Raw genomic sequence first — 21,109 nt, 5'->3', positions numbered from 1 at the left:
TCCCTTCTCTGTGGCTCTTCCTGAGGTTTCTTCCACCTTTTTTTCCTGTTAAAGGGTTTTTTGTAGGCAAGTTTTTCCTCACTCGAACCAAGGATGTAAGGACAGAGGGTGTCACTCCCTGTACAGATTGTAAAGCCCTCAGAGGCAAAAATGTACTTTGTGACTTTGGACTATGCAAATAAAATCTGATTTGATTTGATTTGATACGGTCTTTGGGCCAAAACCGGCCCACCAGAGAGGGTCCAATCCAAGCTGCATCCTCCATTGATGGGAAATGACGCCAGTGCGGAAGAGCCAAAAACTGTAATCCCTTGAGCAGCCGCTTGAGACTCCGGAAGTGAGTTATCTTTGTATTAAAATGCACAATTTCACAGCAGAAATAAACATGTTTACGGCCTGGTACAGACAACTGTTTTGGTCTCTATTGTTAATTTCCCCATCCATGACAACTGTGAGAGGGGTGGTGATTTTTTTTGTTCAGATGATGAAGTTTATAATGCACAATTAACAGCATGACCACTTGATTGACAGGTAAGTTAAAGATGGCTTGATAGAGCACCCAGGTGTCATTCAGCCCACCTCAGGTCCGCTGATGATCAATGTCTTTGCCGATAGATTAACCTTGAGGCGGAAGAAACAGACCATCCAACATGGCGTCGGCCAACGTTGCATAATTTTGGCTTCAAAACAGCACTTAAGAAACTTATGTCACTCAGGCTCTGTCCATTATTTATTATTATTTATTTTCATTGGTCCAATTCAGCCCACAAGATGACTTTGCAAAGTGTAAAAATGACGTTAAAGGTTGAGTGTATAACATTTAAGGGGAGGTATTGACTGAAAGCTAATCACCTGAAAATAATAAATTGTTATATTTATGTTTGCTTAGAATGAGACTTCATATCTACAGAGGGAACGGGTCCTCTTCCACAGAGTCCGCCATGTTGAACCACCATGTTTCTACAGCAGCCCAGGATGGACAAACCAAACAATGGCTCCACACTGGATTAATCTATTTGACTTCGACCTTGAAAGACAGAATTATCATCAATATTCATTTATTTATTTTCTTAGTTAAACAACAAATTCCAATACAGCATCTTTAGATCTTTAAGTTTTTTTAAATTGATAAAGCATATGCTTTTATTTTTTAAGGACGTAGCGTAATTTCCTGTCTCATGCTGTCTGACTTTAAAATCATTATTCTTTCACTGATGTGACATTTAAAAGACTAAAGTATACCAGGTGGGTAAATATAGAGATAAATATATAAATATATAGATAAATATGAAGATCTTTTTTTCAAATCTAATATCTCCTTAAATGATTCTCTGACAGTTTATTACAGCATCGTATCTATTAGGCTTCCTGTGGGACATATTCGAAATAAATTACATATAATAGCACTTTTCAAAACAGTAAAATATTATATTACATCATGTGAATGGACAGTAGAAATATTACAACAAACCTGCGAGGTCTGTTTTTTGTCTGTGAAGCAGTTTTTAAATATGTTTTTTAAAAGTAATCCATTAATAAAGGACCTTAACATTATTATTATAATTATTGTTATTATTATTGTTGTTGTTGTTACATTAATCCCATAGCTATAGGATTGAATAAGAATTCTAACTGAGGGAAATGTATAATCACACTGTCATTCATCTGAATGGGTTTATACAGTTTTATTTGCAACTTTTCTCTTTGGCTTTATGAGCTGTAGGAGGAGGTGTGGTTTCAATCATCACGTTTGATGGAGGAAATACAGTAACATGAGGAGTCCGAGAGCGCCGCCAAGTGGTTTTAGACTTTGATGATGCACCAGAAAGAGCCAGACTTTAGAAAAACTGCGGAGACTCTGACAGGACGGGAGCGTTCTTGTCCTCAGTGGGGGATATTAAAGTTTTTGAAGTCGTTTCTCAAACCACATGTAAACTTTCTCTGGATTATAACTCTGATATGTTTATGTTGGACTCTTGGATCTGAACCAACCTGCGAAAAAACTTTTTTTTTGTTTTGTTCCAGGAGTGTCATCGTTGCTTTTCTGACATGTTGCTCAGCCGCTTTGTTGCTTTGTTCATTTTTTACTTCACAGGTGAGTTTATGAGTCTGAACAATAAAGGTAGGAAAAACCCATAAAAGAAAATATTTTTTGTTAGTTATGTGTCCGTATGCTCTGAACATTATTTACTTTCAGTCAAGCAGTGATCATCAAAGTGACATTTAATTATTTGCAAGTCTTCCCCAAAAGTAAAAAAATATATATATAATATTGTGATTGATAGAGATTAGTCAATTAAACATCAAACTTCCCTCCCTGCAGTCGTAAAAAAAAATCCTCCAGCAGAAATAACAGCTGTATTAGATGCAGATGTGCTGAATTTTTGAGGAGACTGGATTGAATACAAATGGAGCCCACTCCTCCCTGCAGGAATGAAGAGCTGTAGATGCAGCTCCTCCACAACATCTGCCGACATGCAACTGGCCACACTCCAGTTATAAATGATTATAAAATAAGCTGCAGTTGAGATCTGCTTGCTGACCAGTCAGTTTAATTACAGCTCGGCTCCAATCACTGCCTGCTAATTACTGAGAAGACCCCCTCAGGGAGTGAGTGTGCTAAAGCCTTCATTTAATCCTGCAGGATAATCACGTGACCTGAGATCCACCCAGAGGCACTCAGAAGTTAAGATGATGATTGAAAGGAGGCTGGTCATTATATCACCTTTGTCATTAGAGATACATGAAGCCTTTTACATGGTAACTCTGACAGACTACACAGCTTCCTCTGATATGACTCATCACTGCCACAGGGACCAGGTCTCTGTGGTAAAGTCAGCACTGTGAGTGATGTGTGATGCACGGTGTGTGTCAGTGTCTTGGTATTCTTGTATTTGTATTCTTTATTTCTTTATTTCAGTAAAAGTACCAGTGAAGATTAACAGTATAATCCCTCACACTCACACACACACACACACACACACACACACACACACACAAAGGGTTTATAGACATGCAAATGTCTAGTGATGCCATGTGTGTCCCTCTGGGAGCAGTTAGGGGTTTGGGCACCTCGGCAGTGCCCAGAAGGTGAACTGGCACCTCTACAGTTCGCAGCCCACGCTCCATAATGTGGTCCGCTGAACCAGCTACCTTCCAGTCCCCCAAGCCAAGTCCCTACAGACTGAGCTACTGCTGCCCTCCAAAGTGAAATTCCTTTATTCAAAATCCTCCTTGGCAAAAGTATTGTCAGCTAAATGTACCACTACATTATATTTGGTACCAACCTAGAAAATTAGTTGATAATGAAAACAATCATTAGTAGCATCCCTTTTTGTCACAGGTCACAGGCTAAATTTGAATAATTACACTAAAGTGCAGTATTCAAGTAATAGCACAGTTTTAGCTGAATGTACAGTTATTACAGATTGTTTCATTTCCATATGCATGATGGTGCATGCCATCAGGAGTAATGTCTGACTCTACTTGAGCACTGCGGTGCAGACCAGCAGAATGATGAGCTTAGCTTGTTTATTTCCACTGTGACTAATTCTCTGTAAGGGGTACTTGGGAGATATCAGTCTGGGGAAGTGCTACTAAGTGAAACATCTGGTTCATTAGGAGAAAAACGCTGACTGTAGGTTTAATCCACACGATGCTGGAACAATCTAAAGCAGCTTCCAGAGTATGGGAGTCTGAATGTGGTGCACCGTTATTATTAGAAACTGTGTAATGTGAACTTTATGTGGCTGAGGGAAACTGTGCCAAAAAAACAGAGCGGAAGGAGTACAGAAACTTGAGTTGGGGTGGAGACTGACACACTGGAAAGTTTGGCACTCAGTTCTAAACATGGAGTCATTTTCGGGATTTCAAAAAGGGATAATGTGCTTGAACCACAAATGCTGAGAAAGCTGGGTAAGAGTGAAAAGAGTTTATTGTGCAGTGAGAATGATTCACAGACAAAAAAATAAGAATGAAAGCCAGAGTACAGTACGCAAGGCCTTCTCCTTATTACACGGAAAGAGATGAGTATGAGGGACCGATTCCAAGTGAGTAATCAAAACATGCTGTTGAAGTGATTTAAAACCTGCATAATATAATGAAGGCCAGGATACTCTATCATGCTTTCTCTGTACTCATATCTGCATTCATTTCTGTGCCTTCATTTTTTTTCCATGTTTTCTGACCTGTTCTCAGGTTTAAAACCCTCAGGAGTTTTCTTTGCACTGATTAGAAATCCAGGTGTCTGAGCTGGAATGTTATTGAGCTTCTGTCAAAGGAAACCTGAAAGGAAATTATGGAAAAGAGGTTGGGGGATGGGTGTATGTGTGGTGCTCAGGGTCGTCTGCATGCCAGGACTGTCTCTATACTGTATGATTTACTGTAGCTTACTGTACTTTTCTGTGCTTTACTCCTTGAACCACGTTTGGAATCTGACATTTTGCTTCCCTCATGTCTGTCTGCTATTTTGTTTTCTCAGCTGGCTCTGGGACCACAACAGATGACACCTACAATGACTTTGCAGAAGAAGAGAACACTCCTCAACTTGACTACAAAGGTAAATTTTTTTATGGATATTTCATATTATATTCAATGTATAACAATAACAGAACAGAACAGCTGATAAACTGTACAGCTGTCTATATCTGTATCATGTATTTCTTCTTTGAATTATTAACAATCACACATATTTAATAGGCTTCTTCTTTTCTCTGATGCTTGGCCATTGTTCTATTAGCTATTGGTTACAGGCTACAGGCTGTGTCCTTGTACAGTATATGTTGATTGATGATTGCAGTATATATAACTGAATCTGGTTTGCACAGTAAACACACAGTATATTGTGAGGAAAAATCATGGCAGGTCTGAACTGTTCATGTGCTGTACATGTTGGGCTGCCTCCAGGTGTATCAGGACTGTTTTATGGCAGGTGCATATTTAAGTCAGGTATTTCATTTGGTTGATAGGTTATTTTTATCCAATCAGTACTTCTCAATTGATTTTCCAGAATATATATTATATATAGGCCTACTTATAATATTATATATACCATGACACACACAGGGTCAATGCAATCTACTATTTAAAGTCAAAGTCAAAAGTCTGACATCAAGCGGTGCTAAATTGTGACTAGTCATTTCAGTCATCATTTTAGTACCCCCATTTCCCACCATTAGTGCTTCACGCAGATTTGGGTTTGGTTACTCTTAAAACACAGATCCACAATGGTGTCATTCTCCGAGTCTACCCAATGGGGAGGTGATCTGCTACTCACCTCGAGGACCATCCTACAGGAGCACGTTGGGCACCCGCTGTGAGATGAGCTGCGATCGAGGATACCGACTGATGGGGAAGAGCTCGGTGAACTGCCTGGCTAATCGACGCTGGTCTGGGACCGCTTACTGCCGCAGTATGTGGACGTTGAGATTTTGAATTCCTGTATGAAAAACACACACAGGAGCCAGACTGTTGCACTGACTGACATGTTCTCTGATCCTTATAAACATGTAAACTCTACTTTATTGGGCATCAATACTACATACACAATCCGGCTGCTGTAAAATCTCAGTAACACACAAAATCTGTAGTAATCCACTGTAGAAAGTAGACAAACAAACGCACTGTTTAACATTTGCTAAAACCTACAGTGCCCAGCTGTTTTATGGAATAATTTATTTATTTATTTATTTTTTTAAATGTAAATATTAATCCAAGGCCCACTTTTAAAGAGTTCAGCCTTCAGTAGGAATTTATAGACTTGTGGGGATTAGAGCAATATTTCTGATTTCAACCCTTACATTAAACAAACTGTATGTTTGTGATGTTTCTTCAGGGGTGCGTTGCCGTGTGTTGCACCTCATTCCATATGGCAGATATACCTGCACTCATGGCTTTATGGTGGACTCCAGGTGTGACTTCACCTGCAGACCCGGCTATCGCATCGAAGGGGAACACTCACAGACCTGTCAGCCCAACGGTTTTTGGAGCGGAGCACACCCAGTTTGTTCAGGTATATATCGTAGTCTTATTTTGTAGATCCAAAAGTCTTGTGCATGATTTGTTGAACAGTCAATTTACTTCCATAACAGGGCCATAAATTCAGGCCATCTGTGTTGCAATCTTATTTTTCATCATTCTTCCCAGATCCCTCTGTGTCTACTCTCACAGACACACAAAAACAAGCACATTTCTTGCCTCTCTGGTCTTTGGACTGAATCCAGAACTGCCTACTTTCAGTATTCATATTCTGCTGTATAACTTTTAAACTATCCAACAACAATGTTGCCATTTAAATGAACTTCCTTCCTGCAAAATCTTCAATGTTGTTGTAATTTTCCAACTGTTTACTTCAGATACTGATCCTCCAAAGATCAAATGCCCTCCATCCAGACTCAAGGTCGCTGAGCCTGGAAAACTCACTGCTATGGTGACTTGGGATCGCCCCACTGCAACGGACACTGCTGATAAATCACTTGAGTATGTCACTTCTTTCCTTTGCTTCCCTTTCCTGTTCACTTTAAAGTGAAATTAAACACTCGGTCTCTACTGCACTCATCTCTCTGCAGAATTATATTAGTAGGCCAGGAGCCAGGCACCGACTTTAAAGAGGGAGCAAGCATCATCCGATACAAGGTGTATGATCAAGCCAGGAACAGAGCTGCCTGCAAGTTTATTGTACGTGTTGAGGGTAAGCTGTTTCACTTTTTTGATTTATGAAATGAGTTGAAGTTGAAGTTGGACTGGAAAACAGCTCATGTTCACTGTGTTCTCCTTCCAGTGAGAAGATGTCCAGAGCTATCTGCACCTATGCACGGTTTCCTCACCTGCTCCTCTGATAGAAACAACTATGGTGCAACATGTGAATACCACTGCGATGGAGGATATGAACTGAAGGGCACAGCTAGTCGTGTCTGCCAGTTTAGCCGCAACTGGGGCGGAGAGGCTGCTGAGTGTGTTCGTGAGTCTGCATGACCATGCTCATAAATTTTCTGCATATACATATACAGTATATTCTGTATAAAGGGGTTAAATGCAGGATGCAATTGTGACCTTGTGTGTTTGCAGCGATGGAGATAAAAACAGATGTAAAGACAACCGCTGCTCTCCTGGATCAGTTCTATGACAAGAGGAGGCTGCTGATCATGTCTGCGCCCAACATATCTGACCCAGACTACCAACTGCAGAACATCATGATACAAGTGAGGAAACCTTTTGCTGTTGTTGACTTCACATGGCAGTTTCATGAACAAAAATAACCTTAAAATCCATCTCCCTTGTCTCAACCAGAAATCAGACTGCGGATTAGACCTGCGACATGTAACCGTGATCGAGCTCCTGGGCTCCCAGCCTCGTGAAACAGGTCGCATTAAAGAAAGTCTGCTCGCTCCTGAAGTCATCGAGGGTTTGAGGTAATAGTGAGATACTTCATCACTTAGTTATTCAGCAGCAGGGGGAAAAAATAAGTTCATTTAGTTGAAAAATTCCATCCTGGCTTTATAAAACTCGCATTCCCATTAACAGTAAAGAGTTGTTTCTCCTCACTCTATTTAAATGTCAGGAGCCTCTTAATAAAAAGGCAGACTGTTAGTTTGACTTTAAAATGGAAAAATCCACCAGAAAGATTAACACTGTTAAAAATAGCCGTGTAATCATTCCTGGGTAGTGGTAATGGGATTTTGACGGCACTGACAGAACATCAATGGTAAAATTCTGGCTTTGGTTCCTGAAATCAATGAGTAAAGAGATTCTTTTAAAATCCACCATTTTGCACCAAACATAGATTAAAGATTGTCAGGAACAATCCATCATAGAAAAGGCAAAGATATAGATTTTTCCACCAACTGTGCAATTTGAGTAAGGGGCACTCCTCACTTTTTCCAGACTGGAAAATCTCTTCCTTCTTCTCTCCACTGACACACAACTCCCACATCAGAGTGAGGGCAGTTTATCGAGACACATTCTTTGAGTGTAGCACAAAGCAGTCTGGGAGAGATTAAAGCTGATATTCAAACATTCACAATGAATGTAGTGAACTATAAAAGAGATCTCATGTCATGATGAACCTACAGATAATTATTGCCTAACCCTAAAGTTTAACTGTATGGAGTGTTTTAGCATCTTTCAGGTCATTGTGTTGTTTGTTTGTTTTATGGCGCCAACTTTCCTGTTTAGTTTGCTCTCACTGCTGTCATCAACCTTGTTTTGAGCAAATAACACTGATAAACACCAAAGAGCAGAAAGATAGAATTTAAAACTAAAACTGTAACAGCTAACATGCCACCAAAACTTCATGGGATGTTAACATGTTGTTTTTTTACCATATTATAACATAGAAGCTTATCAATGTGAGTTTTAGTGAATGTGAGTGTGAATGGTTGTTTGTGACAACCATGTAATGATCTGGCGACGTGTCCAAGGTGTAACCCGCCTTTGGGTGATAGCCCCTCCCCATGACCAAAGGATGGAAAGGACAAGCAGTTATGAAAAATGAATTAAGTCTCACATTATAACATGATAAAAAGTACATTGTTAAAATAAGTTTGTAAGTCGTAATGATGTGAAAATATCTTGTTATATCATTTTTTATTGTTCTGGTGTGGCAGCTGCCGTATTCTTCTGTCCTAAGAGGCAAAAAAATACACCAATTCTGCCTTTAACCTGCAATATCAGATTTTTCTGGCCACTTTGGTTACAGTGTAACACAACACAAATTTTTTAAGTTGATATGATGAACTGCAAACAGCTGCTTGTTTAGATTTTCAGCAGATGTAGATTATTATTCATTTGCAGTCTGCGTTTCCTGATAAATGCAAGTCTAATATTCACTTATTTCTTTTAGCTCCGTTTTGTCCTCCTCCAACTCCTGAGGGAAATATCTGGCTCTTCTGCTAAAAACTACACTACGAGCTGTGAGAGTGAACAAGTAAACAGTAAAGTTAGTGACCAGAAAACCAAAACAATGAGCTGAAAGACATACAGCTCTCTAGAGCTGTTTCACATTACACGCCATTTAGTGATATCAAAGTATGAGATGGTAATTTGTTCCTTTAACATTGTACTTGCTGATTTGTGATCTCTGTAGACAAGTGTTCAGAATCTCCAGATTCTACTTCAGCATGGTGCTGCTGGATAAGCTCGGGATGGACAGAGAGCGCTTCATTACCCCGATGGCGTCGGATGAGCTTTTCTCCTACATCGATAGCTTTCTGCTGGATGAAGAGGAACGAGAGAGGCTGGAACTCCACAGAGACTTCTGTGACTAATTTAATAAAAACCTCTCTGGTTGCTACAGTGATCAACTCATCAGTATTACTAACACAAGATGAGGAAGGACAACCAACCAGAAGCCAGGTCCACAGGGACATTAGGAGGGAAAAGATGGCAGGAGGCAGTTCTCCTCATGTACAAATGTGATCACTAAACAACACTGAAGTGCTGGCACTGTTTTCTCTACATTAAATCATTTGAAAGGCACAGAGGCCAGAAAACAGACAAGAAAATACAGCAGAGAAGATTGAGTGAAATACATTAGTAAACAAATAAAGACATTTTATTATACGTAATATTGAGTTGGATGCATAATCTTTTGTCAAGTAGCCTGCTAGTAAATCAGATATTTAATGAGAACTCAAACAGACAACTACTTGTTTCTACTAGAGACTACTGAGGAACACTCAGTAGTTATAGAGTTAAGTTAAAAATCTACATTTATATCTGAAAATAGACATTTAATTATTTCAAATAAGGCTTATTACACAACTTATATAAATATAATTTTTACATGATAGTATTTATTTAAAATATAATATTAGATTAAAATAAGTACAATTTGTTGGATGCAACACCAGAAATTTTGTATAATTGTATGTATAAATGATAACAGTAAAATGAATTGTTTTCCCACATCATCTTAATTCTGTATACAGTTATAAAGAAAAAGGTGACACATTGTGACAATCTTTCTGTGCTAAGTGTTATGCATGACTTTGAATTGCAATAATATATACCGCCAGAACTCTTAAAATAAATACAGAGTTTAGTGTTATGATGCTTTGGCACATTATTAACAGTTACTCCATGTAGGGAGGCAGGTGTGAGCATGTGTCGCTGTGTTGGTTCACTTCAGTAGACAAGCTTCTGTGCTGATAAGCTTGTAAAGTGAAATTAATCCACAATCTCACATTTGTCTCAGATCACCACAGATTCTCCCCATTTCAGTCTCAGGATTTGTTTTTGTTTTTTTCAATAGTAGATCCAGCTCTGTGCTGTCCTCATTTCCCCTCAGCCTTCATAGTGGAACGTAGTGGCAGAGTGCCCTCTGCCCACGAGTCAGGGTACTGCATCATCTTCTGCCACAAACTGACCTCCTCTCCAACGGAGTCCATCGCCACTTCCTCTTTTCCTATTTTTATACTGCCTGCAGGGGTGAAGATTACACAGTGAATGCAAAATGAATGCAGAGTCTGTTACTGTTACCTAATTCACCTCCCTCCAGTGCATAAAAGACGCCCAAACAAAGATTCAAACACTGAATTGCAGTTTAAAGTTTAAAGTAAAAGAATTACAGCAACAAAAAGATGTGACAATAAACTGAAGCAGTATAATTCAGCGTGAACCAAGGCCAAAACAACAAACAAAAGAATCTCCATTAAACTCAAATAGGTTTAATGAATTTGATCTTTTACCTTCTCCAGAGCTGAGACGGACTCCTCCCAGGAATTCATTGCTTGACATGGCCTCTTTGTCCCACACAGTCAGCTCCAGACACATCCCCTTCAGCTGCTCCAGAGCCAGCTGCTTGTACACAAACGTATGGTCATAGTGGGGGTTCAGGTTCTTCTTCACAACTGGAGTCTTCTTCTTTGTGGTCTTCGCAGTAATTGGGAACAAGTAGCTGCAGAACCACAAAAGCAGAGGTAGTCTTCAAAAGAGAAATTCTTGTAAGGAAACAGAGTGTGGTTTTAAGAGTCAGATTATCACTAACCCTTTTACAAAGCTATCTGATGTGTCTCCTGGTTTCATTGCCATCAAATTCTTTGCTTCTTTAATTAGGACGTGTAGTTCTCCCCCTTCCTCAGTCACCGCCTTTTTGCCTGAGGAGACGGACACACTTAGAAAAACTGAGGTAAAGTTATCAAACACAACCAGAGCTGCTTATCATATACTTACCTTTGACTTTCTCAGCTGTTGCCTTTTTAGGTGTTACATATTTCAAGGAGATCACCAAGTCTCCTTTGTAGTGACTAAAAGCTGAAGCAGGTAGAGCAGAGGCCGCCTGTGTCAGAAAAGTACATCATGTTTAGGAAACAACAGAACAGAAAATGTGTAATCCTTATTAACATACAGTACAGACCTCCACACTAGAACCAGACTAATACTTGGTGGTGGATACAAAACTTATACAACAATAAACTCATAGACAATCCTATGTACACAGAGTCCTTTGAATTTGGTTATTAGAGTTATAACAAAGAAGAGTGCAGTGACTGGATACAACCTGATATTCATGCAAGAACGTGGATGTGTCCTGGTGTGGCGCTACTCCTCACAGCCAATCGATAGTTTACCTCTGGGCCACTGACTCTGCTTTGAAACAGGCTGAGGTTCACTAGTTTCATCATCATCTGATCAGTACTGTCTAATATGGCAACAGGAAAACCTAATGAACAAGAACTGTAACACTACAGTTTGTTTGTTGCCTTTCTACTCTACTATATGCTGCACATCTCTAACACCTCTGTTGGTTAGTTTCAGCTTATGATTACTGTATCTCACTACAGATGCAGTTTGCCTTATCATCAAGTTGGCATATTGCCATTATCACAATTTTTTTTTAAAATCATATTAAAAATTCTATTGATAATATCGCGAATGATACCATATGGCACACCCCTCGGTGCTCGTGCAAAGGGTTATTCCCCTGATCTGCTGTAATTGCTTGTTGTAACACCAAACGTGCCAACAAACACAGCTACGCCCAGGGTTGCTTGCAAGTCAACAATGCAGGCTTGAAACTTTAGGAAAATCAGCTCTGCAACGGGTTTGTTTTACCTGAAGGATACACATATCACAAAGAATACAAGTAAACAGAAACTTCACAGGACGCCTGGAGTCCTTTATCATGAGGTGTTAACATAGTTCTGTTGACGGTGTATGCAAATGTAAACAAAACTTGTTTGTTTATAGGAAAACCCCACAGGAACACCTTTACCACAGAGATCATCACAGTACGGTAAATAAATCCATGTTCTCTCTACCTTTGACATGAGAGCCATGCGCTCCATTTGTGGGGAGTTGAGGTCTTGGCAGTCAAGAGGAATCTCCAACTCTCCAAGGAAGGCGTTGCGGCTGAAGCGGCCATAATGCCAGACTGAGATTAACACGGAGCGGGTGGACAGCTGAGAACGGTTGATAGAGTACTGTTGGTGGAAGATGAGGAGGAAAAGACAGGGTGGATCAAAGGCCTGTCTCAATACTGATAACAGTGGTGGAGAAGTCATTTAATTTTAATGCTCTGGTGCTGAAGAACGTTTAAATAAATCATGGAACGCAGATAAAGGCAGAGGCAGGATTCAGATATTATTGGACGTTGCATCAAAAATCTTCTACATTCTTTTGTTACAAACTGGATCAGTTCAGTTTGTCACTGTATTTGAAGGTGATCTAAATCACCAGGCCAGGACCAAAATCAATATTTGACAACAGCTATTCTAATCTGCAATGTCAATATCAATCTTAAGGTCTCTGTAGGTGTGGTCATTATTTGCAGCAGGCATGGCACAAGGTCACTAATCAGGGAGTGTCATTAAGTCAACAGGATAAGGCCAACAGCTGTGGCACAGTTTGTGCCAGTTATAAACCAATACCTTCAGTGTTTCTTTGTAGACAGGGTTGACTGTGTTTTTCTTGATGCTGGTCTTCCTTTTGCTCTGGCGAGATTTGTCAGGAAGCAGATAACATTTGACATAACTGAAACACAAAAACAGAAAGATTTGTCAAATAGTTTGTCCCAGGCGTGGCTACTGGTCTTTTGCTGTATTTCCTGACTCAATGCTATGAGAAAAATGTGTTTCCTGTGAAGCTCAAAGTAATCACCACTGGGTTGTGATTATCAAGACTTTGTAAACGCAGTAACTTCTTATCTGCACTGATCAAAGCTGTGTTAACATCACTGAGGTGGGTGTGTGTGTGTGTGTGTGTGCAGAAAAGCCACAATCTGCACCAAGGCTTTGAGCAAACTATCCTTCAAGTTATGTGTTTTACTCTGAGCTTCACATTACAGCTATGTTAGTTTTTAATATTTACGGGTTGGACAGCTGCCGTGTGGTATCGCCGCAGGCAAGCCCATGGCACTCTTCGATAAAGACCTGGAGGCTCTGGGTGCGTTCATTGTAGCTCATAGAGAAGACGACTTCTCCGCTCACCTCCACGCTGTCAAAGTCTCCTGCTTCACTGTAAAGACTCATCAGACTCCCCAGTGTGCTCTGAAGAAAAACACAAACACCTGACCTGAATAAATGATCATTAACAATTCCTGTGTTTGATTAGTATCAAACATTTACAAAACATTTGGACAGACATGATCTAAAAAGATAGAAACAAAGAAATTAACAAATAAATGCTTGTGGGTTAAGACAAACTGTGCCAGGGTCAAAACAAACTAACTACAGATCAGGGGGTTTCTGTCTAAATCCAAAGTGACAGCATGAAAGTTATTTTGTCCTCAGATTTGCTTCCCCCGGAGACTTTGGTAACTATGGAAACACTTAGTCAGACTTTACACATCAGTTTCACACTTCCTAACTGGCTGGAGGATATCCTGAGGTTATAGATGTTCGTTCAGATTATCTAACCTCAGTTCCGTTCTAAAACATAACGAGAAGATGTAATGAGCTGCTCTTCAGAGCCTTTAGAGGACTAATGCGAGCTGCAAGAGATGTCGATACTTTACCTTTGAGCTATGCAGACTGGAGGAGCTTGAAACCATTTTCCTTTTATGAAAGTTAACCAAGCTGTCAATATCTTCCTCCTCCTCTCCATCTTCCTGCGGCGTCCAAAATAAACATCAAAAAGGCTGATTGTAGACACACATCAAGAGGATTGTGGGATTAAAAAAACAACAACTAATGAAACACGTCGGGCTTCCCACTGATGGATCTATCTGAGTAACAGATAGATACTGTGATTGGAAAAAATTTACCCTTAAACACCTGGCGGTCTTAAAAAGGCCGTTGAGCACAGGCTTATGGGCTTCTTAGTGGTTTCATTTGGCAGTGGTGTTCAACAAATCAGACAGGAAATTATCCAACACAGAAGAGGCAAAAATAGCCCGAAAATCAGCCTCAATAAACAAGGATTAAATGTAGCCACTAAACATGTTTTGAGAGATTCGCTTTTTCTAGTTCAATCGATTTGTTAAACATGAAACAGAACGGATTCATGACAGAACAGCATGTTAAAATATCTGATTTTTTTCATTAATGTACTCACCTGAATGTCTAGGCCTGGCACAGAATGACTCCTGTTGCCCATTGAAGCCCCTGATGTGTTCTGTCCATTGTGCAGGTCCAGTGTCGACACACACTCTGTTATAAAATGCACACCAGCAATTAAGCTGCGACACAGTGTTTTTTTATTTGCAGCAACAGCATTGTATATCATGGTCACAAAGATGCTAACCAGAAGGCCTTGGGTCTCGCTTGATGCTTTTCTTGAAGAGTCTATCAACATCTAAATCCAGACTTGGACTGTCCAGTTTTACTTCCGGGACCTATAGTGACACAAACAAGGAGTCACAGAGAAATGAAGATAAAATGGTTTGAGACAAAAACATAATCACTTGAAACCGTTGTGCAACACTTACAATATCTGCTCTGACTGGGATTGTTGGACTGGAAATACCGGATTCTGCTGAGCTGGACTGAACTGAGTGGTCCTCTCTCCTGTGTGATGATACAAATCATTATTACTAACAGTTACAACTTTTTACATTCAAACAAATATAATGTTCTTTTCTTTTCTTCAAATTTTGTAAAATCCTGAAAACTGGCAAACTGGGACAGTTCAGCAAGGTTTGTCTGCCATCCATGGGCTTTAGTTTAACTGCAAATATCACGAACATAAACACTTTAATGAAATTACTTATTTATGCAAAGATGTTTCAGGGAGATGTGCTCTTTAGTGTGTAAACAGGAAACATAATTTAAAACAACCCCAAAACAACGATGAATAATTCATGAGTAAATAATTCAACTCCACTCCAAGTCTAGATCTGTGCATGATTTTGGATTTCTTGCTCCTGAGGATTCAGCACCCATCTGCATACAATAAAGTCAACTGTATTATTCATCATTTAACACTGCAATCACAAGGTATGAGGTCAGGTTAAGTTTTATTGAAAACATCTTTGTTTTATTTAAGTGGAAACTGTTTGGAATTGCAACTAATTCAAATGGATGGTTTAAAAAAAAAAAAAAGGATTGTGATGATTTATTTTCTGGTATTTTAAAAGACGTTTGACACATTAGAGTGAAGTTTATCAGCTGTCTCGTAAAAATCATGTGACCCAGGCCTGGCTGTCTCAGCCTCAGACTAGACTAGGACAGTACCCTGGACCAGCTATGGGCGAGGAGGGCCACACTATTCTTGCTGCTGAAATGTTGCTTTGAAGTTTGTGGGTAGTGTTTGCACCTTTTAGAATAACTACAGGTGAGTTTACCTTGGCTGCTCAGGGGTCACACGGCTAGACTCAGTCTCAGTTTTACTGCTAGTTATACTGCTGTTTTCTGCAGACTCTGTGTCACTGCGTGTTAGGTGTGGCCAAACGCTGTCCTTCGATTCAAATGATTCCTCTGAAGCAATCGATTCTGAATTCTCTGTTGAAGGGCTGTCAAAGAAAATATGACAAAAGGTTGAGATATTGTTGATCTGTGTTTACAATATCCATTACATAACATATATTTCTAAAACTCAAAAAACTGATGACACACTCTTCGTTTGCTCTTGACAGATGATTCTGCTTGGTCCGAGGCTTGGGAGTGGGAGGATCTGGGATTATTTCAGTACTTCTCAACAGCAATTCTCCTGCCGTCTCTCGCTTCTTCACTATAAAAACACAAGAGTTAAATCAAACTTCCAGGCCAGTAATAGCAAAAACATTCCTGTGATTTGGGACATTTCTTACAGCCTAGGCTGAGAGCTGTTTACATTCCTGGACTGAACAGTTGATACCCACTTCCTCTTCCTGTACTCACACTGAGGCCTCTTTTTCAGGGAAGCTCTCACTAGGTCATGTGTAGCCAGTGTGGAGAAACGAGTGACCCTTTGATCGTAGAACCAGTCACCTGTCCTTTTCTTTACATCCCTAGAATCAATACAAATGTGTAAAGTTATATAACAGATGCACTACTGACTCGATCATTGTATACGTATAGCACCACATTCTGTGGTTGGTAACTGTGAGGAATGTTAAATGTACTGACAGATATATAGTGAACTGTTTACATAGTCAATATTCTCCAGTCAGATTTTATACTAATGGCATTCGTTCTTCTCCTTATCCACTTCCACATAAACAGTCTGTGAGACGGCAATTACTTTGGCGCGTTATGGTTGTTGCAAATTTGTTTTCCGTTCTATATTTCCAGTAAAAAAACATTCCTTGGCCATTTACCTTTAAAAGGATGAAGGATTTTATGTTTTTTTTTATTGTCACAAATTTCATAAACAGACCAAAGCCAGCAATAAAATGATTCCACTAACAAGTATTGTAACATGGCTTATTCCTCAGTGCCATAGAGCTCAATTATTGTCTGGAAAGCATCCTATTGCCATGAGCATAGGGAGTGTAGTTTAGTTTGATTCAGTCTCTCATACACCATCCTAGTGCCGAAATAATTCATCCTGGCATCAAATCTATATTAATCTAGTAATCTTTCAACTGAAAAGTCCCCAAATGAACCATTTACTCCAGTCTGAAAACTGCTTTAAATATCAACAGTGCAATCAGTGGAGTGAACCAGGGCCCAGAAGCTGTCTGGGGCCCATCCAAACACAAGAGCCGAGAATAGCAGCAGCTTAACTCCCTTCATTTTTTCCCATTCATTTTCATAGTTTTATCCCTGTGGGTGTCATATTTGTGTCCACAAACAAGGTTTTGATGGAAAATTTTTGCCTAAAAGTAAAGAGACGGTGAATGTGCGAAGAAGAAAAACTATTTGCACAGGAGCCAATAACAAATACGTCACGCCAAAAGGTTTGAGTACTCGTTGTAGTACCCAGCTGTTTTAGGAAATTACCTCATTTCAAATTAAAGTATATAGGTGTATAAAGTATATATCATCACATTATTAGGCTAGGCTTGGGGGTATTCTTGAGATTTGTTGGCAATAAAAACCTAAAGACAAACTGTTTTGATGCAGGCACAAAGTTGGCTAAAATACAATTACTGTGGCAAAGGAGAAAGTATTAAAAAAACAAACAGTCTCTTACGACTCTTTGGCACACACGCTGCACAGCCAGGATCCTTTAGGAAGAACTGTTCGGCAGTTGCGGCACACGTAGTGATTGCACATCTTACACTGGCTGGAGAAAACAGTAAGTCGACTAAGAGGCTCCTGACATCTGCCACAACTGTGCTGACTGTATCTCCCACTGCCACGTTTGGCCCCTTTCCTCTTCACATCCAGCAACTCTGTCTTCAACTTCCTGAGACAAAAAAAAAGAATAAAAAAAAGTGAGTGGCTGTCCTTGGAAAAGCTACATCAGTGGTCTAGTATCCAAGTTGTTAAAATATTATGCTTCTGAGGTACCCAAATTCCCCTGTCATCGAGTGTTACTTCAGTTAATGATGAATTTCTACATTTCCCTGCACCACTCATGATGACACTTGAATTTAATACACTTTTAAACGTTTTGGGGTTTTACATCTACAATAGCTGGACTAAACAGTGACCAGTTAATCTACAGAAGTAAGGTAATTACAAACAACATGAAAAGGAACATGAATACACATGCATCTTGTGCAATAATGTGTAACTGTTATAGCACAGATTCTAGGATGCATGATATTTTTTTTTGTGCCTAAACCAAACCCACCTTAACAATACTGTGATATCAGAAAGTGCTCACAACTAATAAACTGCTGAAACTTTAAATAATATAGAAACTAATCTGTAGGCGGACTATCCAAATAAAGTGTTACACCACACAATTTTATCCATAAATGACAATATTGAAATATCTCTCAGTCATAAATCAAAGCAGTGTATATTGCAACACAAAAATCTGACATTAAGATAAGATATACTGTATCTATGTAGTCCACTGCGTTGCCTCTAATGTAAATTTGTCTTTGACACCCAGAAACTAGGGCTGGGTCTTTGAATCTTTTGATAGCTGTGCCAATAAGATACATGGGTATCGGTGCTGAAACCAAAATTATACTTCTCATTGTAGTGTGTAATGTCATAATACAAGCAGCTAATTAGAATTTAGACATAAGACTTAAAATGTGACCAAGTTTCTGATGCCAAATTGATATTTTTGATGCCAGCAACAAGAGTGCAAATTACACAAGACAGATTGCAATGGATATTGATAAATGACTTAAGTAATATTAAACAAAACATATCACAGTTTATAGTAAAAAACTAATTTTAAAATCATGATCAATATCTGTGAATTATAGAGTTTATTGGACATCTCTTGGTACTGTTGTCACTGAGAATAAACTAAAATAAGAAAGTTAATCACATAGTACAAATAACAGGAAGTTCTCGCTTCTCACCGCACACGCAGCTCCTCAGCCTGCCTCAGCTCCTCGTCCCGTCGCAGCACCTCCAGGATGAGCTCCTGCTCAGACTCCGACAGAAAACCCAGGTTGATCATGTCCACAGCCTGGGGCATTGTGCACTTAACCAAAAATCCTTACCGCAGGTTAATTGCCCTGGCTCAGTTGCTGTGGCATGAGGAAGATCCCCTGAGGAGAAATTAGGAATACCTTAAGATGGTCATGAACTCTGAGTCACCGCAAAAATGTGATTAAATACTGACAGAACCTGTATTTTATAGATTTAACATAAAACACGCCATCAGTGGTGAGCAGCACTCCTGACTACAATGTTTTCTATAATCTGATGTAAACGGTGCTTTCCGCCCTGTGATGCTGAAGATACAGGCGAGCAGAATAAGTTGTGGTATCCCAATCAGATGAATTATAGACAACTGAGTGACACATCTCACTTCCTGCCACCTTCAATGCTGCAAAGCAGCAACTTTGTGATGAATAGATTTACAGCATGGCACAGTTCTTGTATGTCAATCAGTCGAAAATAATTGCCATGGGACAAAGCAAACACAGACTTGGAAATGTTTCCATTGCATGAGAGGGCAAGAACTTAACTCTAGAACAAACTTTTGGCTGATGGTGGCATTCCCAGAAATGATAAATGACTAATAGGAACCAGGATGCTCGAGGATTTAGAAAATCCCACAGAGAGACTCTGCCACGGTGAAAGGTTGTTTTGAATGGGACATGCAAAAACAACATGAACTTTGCTATTATGGAGCATTCCCACCCTCTAAGGATACAGAGAAGAGGGGTGGAGTTTAGGAGGCTTAACCATTTGTTTGATCCCAACATTAAGCTTGTCACAGGTCTCACTCTCATCTGTTATGCTTCAGTTGAATTGCTTTAACAAGAGATTTCAAGTGAGGTGGAAATGTTCCTGTTCAGTAGCTAATCTGAAACCCTAAACTGCAGGACTTTTTTTGTCTCACTGTTTAAATGCCCGGAGCAAATATCTTAAGCATGAGTTAACAATACCTGCAAGACAACTCAGTCTAGGTGAAACTTTAAGGAAATGGCGCATGCGTCTGTAGCAGATGACAGAGAGATAGTGACCAACTCGAATAATCATTTACAAACACTGAGAGCAAATGAGGAAAAAGTGGAGCTGCATAGTGCGGGTAAACCGGGAATGTCACATCATAATCAGGGTGAATTAAAGTCTACCATGGCAGACATGAAACAAAGTGCGATAAAGATGTTTAAAGATGTTTAAAGATGTTTAAAGATGTTTACATTCAGACTTCAGTTGAAGATGCTAACGGCTGCCACTTGCAACGGTCGAAATTAAATGAACTCCACATTTACTTTCTCCTTTACTGTGTCTTTACTTTAAGTTTGAGCGGCTGTAAAGGTGAAACATTTGGGGTTTTAAGACGTTGCTATTCAACTGCGCAGAGAAATGAGTTGACCAACATTAGAAAACACAGATAATTAATTAAAGCAGGCTACACGCACCTGTTAAAAGTCGACGTCTCCCCGCCACACACTGCCGGCGTCACTACGGGCGACAGAGAGATACTCCTGACAGAAAACACAACACAGAAACCGGTTTAAAAGCAGCGCACAGGCTAACAACCGCGTTTAAGTTAATTTAACCAACGTGTACCTAAAGACTGGTTTACTCACTGTCTCTGTCAGCTGTAACCATACCCCTGTCGCTTCCACACTTCTTCTTCTTGCCTCCAAAGCTGTGTGCTCACTGTGTTAGAGGAGTCCCGAGTACCGGAAGATAAGGAAAGTTTGCAGCAGCAGCAGCGACAGACAGACAGACAGACAGACAGACAGACAGACAGACAGACGCGCCTCTCCACATTTTCCATGACAGGTGCATTTCCCTGCCACTATTTACCACAGAAGGGGCTGGGATGTGGAAAATTTGACCCATTGAAACGTTCCTGTATTTTACCCAGTTCCTATTTCCCATGAAAACATTGAGGTGACAGTTTATTTATGAATGAACAAGTTTATTATTTGTGGACAAAGACAGTGGAGCCATTTTACGCTCTTATGAAAATAGTTCCCTGTCATACACCATTACCATTATTTGCTGTCAGGGCGTATGCAAATATTATCGCAAGTTATAAAACAAATGATGACTAGGCCTATAAAAACTGCCTGCAAGTTTCACAAGAAATTTCCATTTACAACAAATCTATGGTATCAAAAAGAGTCACTTGATAAATCAATAACCTCCATTATATGGTCTCCTGTTGTAAAACTCATTTATGAGGGAGTGTGTACTTTAACATTAATATTTCT

The 21,109-nt window shown here is 39.7% G+C and overlaps 2 protein-coding genes across 2 annotated transcripts; one reads left to right on the top strand and one right to left on the bottom strand.

Moving 5' to 3' along the window:
- The first annotated feature begins 1,824 nt into the window (after positions 1 to 1,824).
- srpx2 (sushi-repeat containing protein X-linked 2) lies at positions 1,825 to 9,949 on the top strand. The gene is made up of 11 exons (XM_010743065.3): positions 1,825 to 1,930; positions 2,026 to 2,095; positions 4,481 to 4,558; positions 5,219 to 5,410; positions 5,834 to 6,010; positions 6,354 to 6,477; positions 6,567 to 6,688; positions 6,779 to 6,958; positions 7,066 to 7,199; positions 7,288 to 7,409; positions 9,083 to 9,949. Exons 2-11 carry the CDS (start codon positions 2,050 to 2,052, stop codon positions 9,261 to 9,263), a joined length of 1,356 nt encoding a protein of 451 aa, XP_010741367.1. The 5' UTR covers positions 1,825 to 1,930; positions 2,026 to 2,049; the 3' UTR covers positions 9,264 to 9,949.
- Positions 9,533 to 20,645, bottom strand: sytl4 (synaptotagmin-like 4). The gene is made up of 18 exons (XM_010743063.3): positions 20,477 to 20,645; positions 20,306 to 20,371; positions 18,788 to 18,979; positions 17,491 to 17,706; positions 16,254 to 16,363; positions 15,990 to 16,104; positions 15,719 to 15,886; positions 14,864 to 14,942; positions 14,680 to 14,770; positions 14,491 to 14,585; positions 13,952 to 14,044; positions 13,306 to 13,484; positions 12,867 to 12,969; positions 12,258 to 12,419; positions 11,170 to 11,275; positions 10,985 to 11,093; positions 10,686 to 10,894; positions 9,533 to 10,417 (listed from the first exon to the last, which is right to left on the bottom strand). The coding sequence occupies exons 3-18, from the start codon at positions 18,904 to 18,906 to the stop codon at positions 10,272 to 10,274; spliced, it is 2,100 nt and encodes a 699-aa protein (XP_010741365.2). The 5' UTR covers positions 18,907 to 18,979; positions 20,306 to 20,371; positions 20,477 to 20,645; the 3' UTR covers positions 9,533 to 10,271.
- Positions 20,646 to 21,109: the final 464 nt, after the last annotated feature.

This window comes from Larimichthys crocea, chromosome I (genome assembly GCF_000972845.2).
Source record: "Larimichthys crocea isolate SSNF chromosome I, L_crocea_2.0, whole genome shotgun sequence".
NCBI lineage: Eukaryota > Metazoa > Chordata > Actinopteri > Sciaenidae > Larimichthys > Larimichthys crocea.
Note: the sequence above shows the minus strand (reverse complement) of the source record. Positions and strands in the feature narration are given on the sequence as shown.

What these genes read in the sequence shown, in the direction of transcription:
- sytl4 (XM_010743063.3), bottom strand. Translation starts at nt 18,906, where the DNA reads ATGCCCCAGGCTGTGGACATGATCAACCTGGGTTTTCTGTCGGAGTCT. An exon ending in AGCGTGTGTGCCAAAGAGTC is followed by an intron (nt 16,364 to 17,490) that starts GTAAGAGACTGT and finishes TATTGATTCTAG; the next exon opens with GGATGTAAAGAAAAGGACAG. An exon ending in CCTGAAAAAGAGGCCTCAGT is followed by an intron (nt 16,105 to 16,253) that starts GTGAGTACAGGA and finishes GTGTTTTTATAG; the next exon opens with TGAAGAAGCGAGAGACGGCA.
- srpx2 (XM_010743065.3), top strand. Translation starts at nt 2,050, where the DNA reads ATGTTGCTCAGCCGCTTTGTTGCTTTGTTCATTTTTTACTTCACAG. An exon ending in TCCTCAACTTGACTACAAAG is followed by an intron (nt 4,559 to 5,218) that starts GTAAATTTTTTT and finishes CTTAAAACACAG; the next exon opens with ATCCACAATGGTGTCATTCT. An exon ending in GTTTATTGTACGTGTTGAGG is followed by an intron (nt 6,689 to 6,778) that starts GTAAGCTGTTTC and finishes TTCTCCTTCCAG; the next exon opens with TGAGAAGATGTCCAGAGCTA.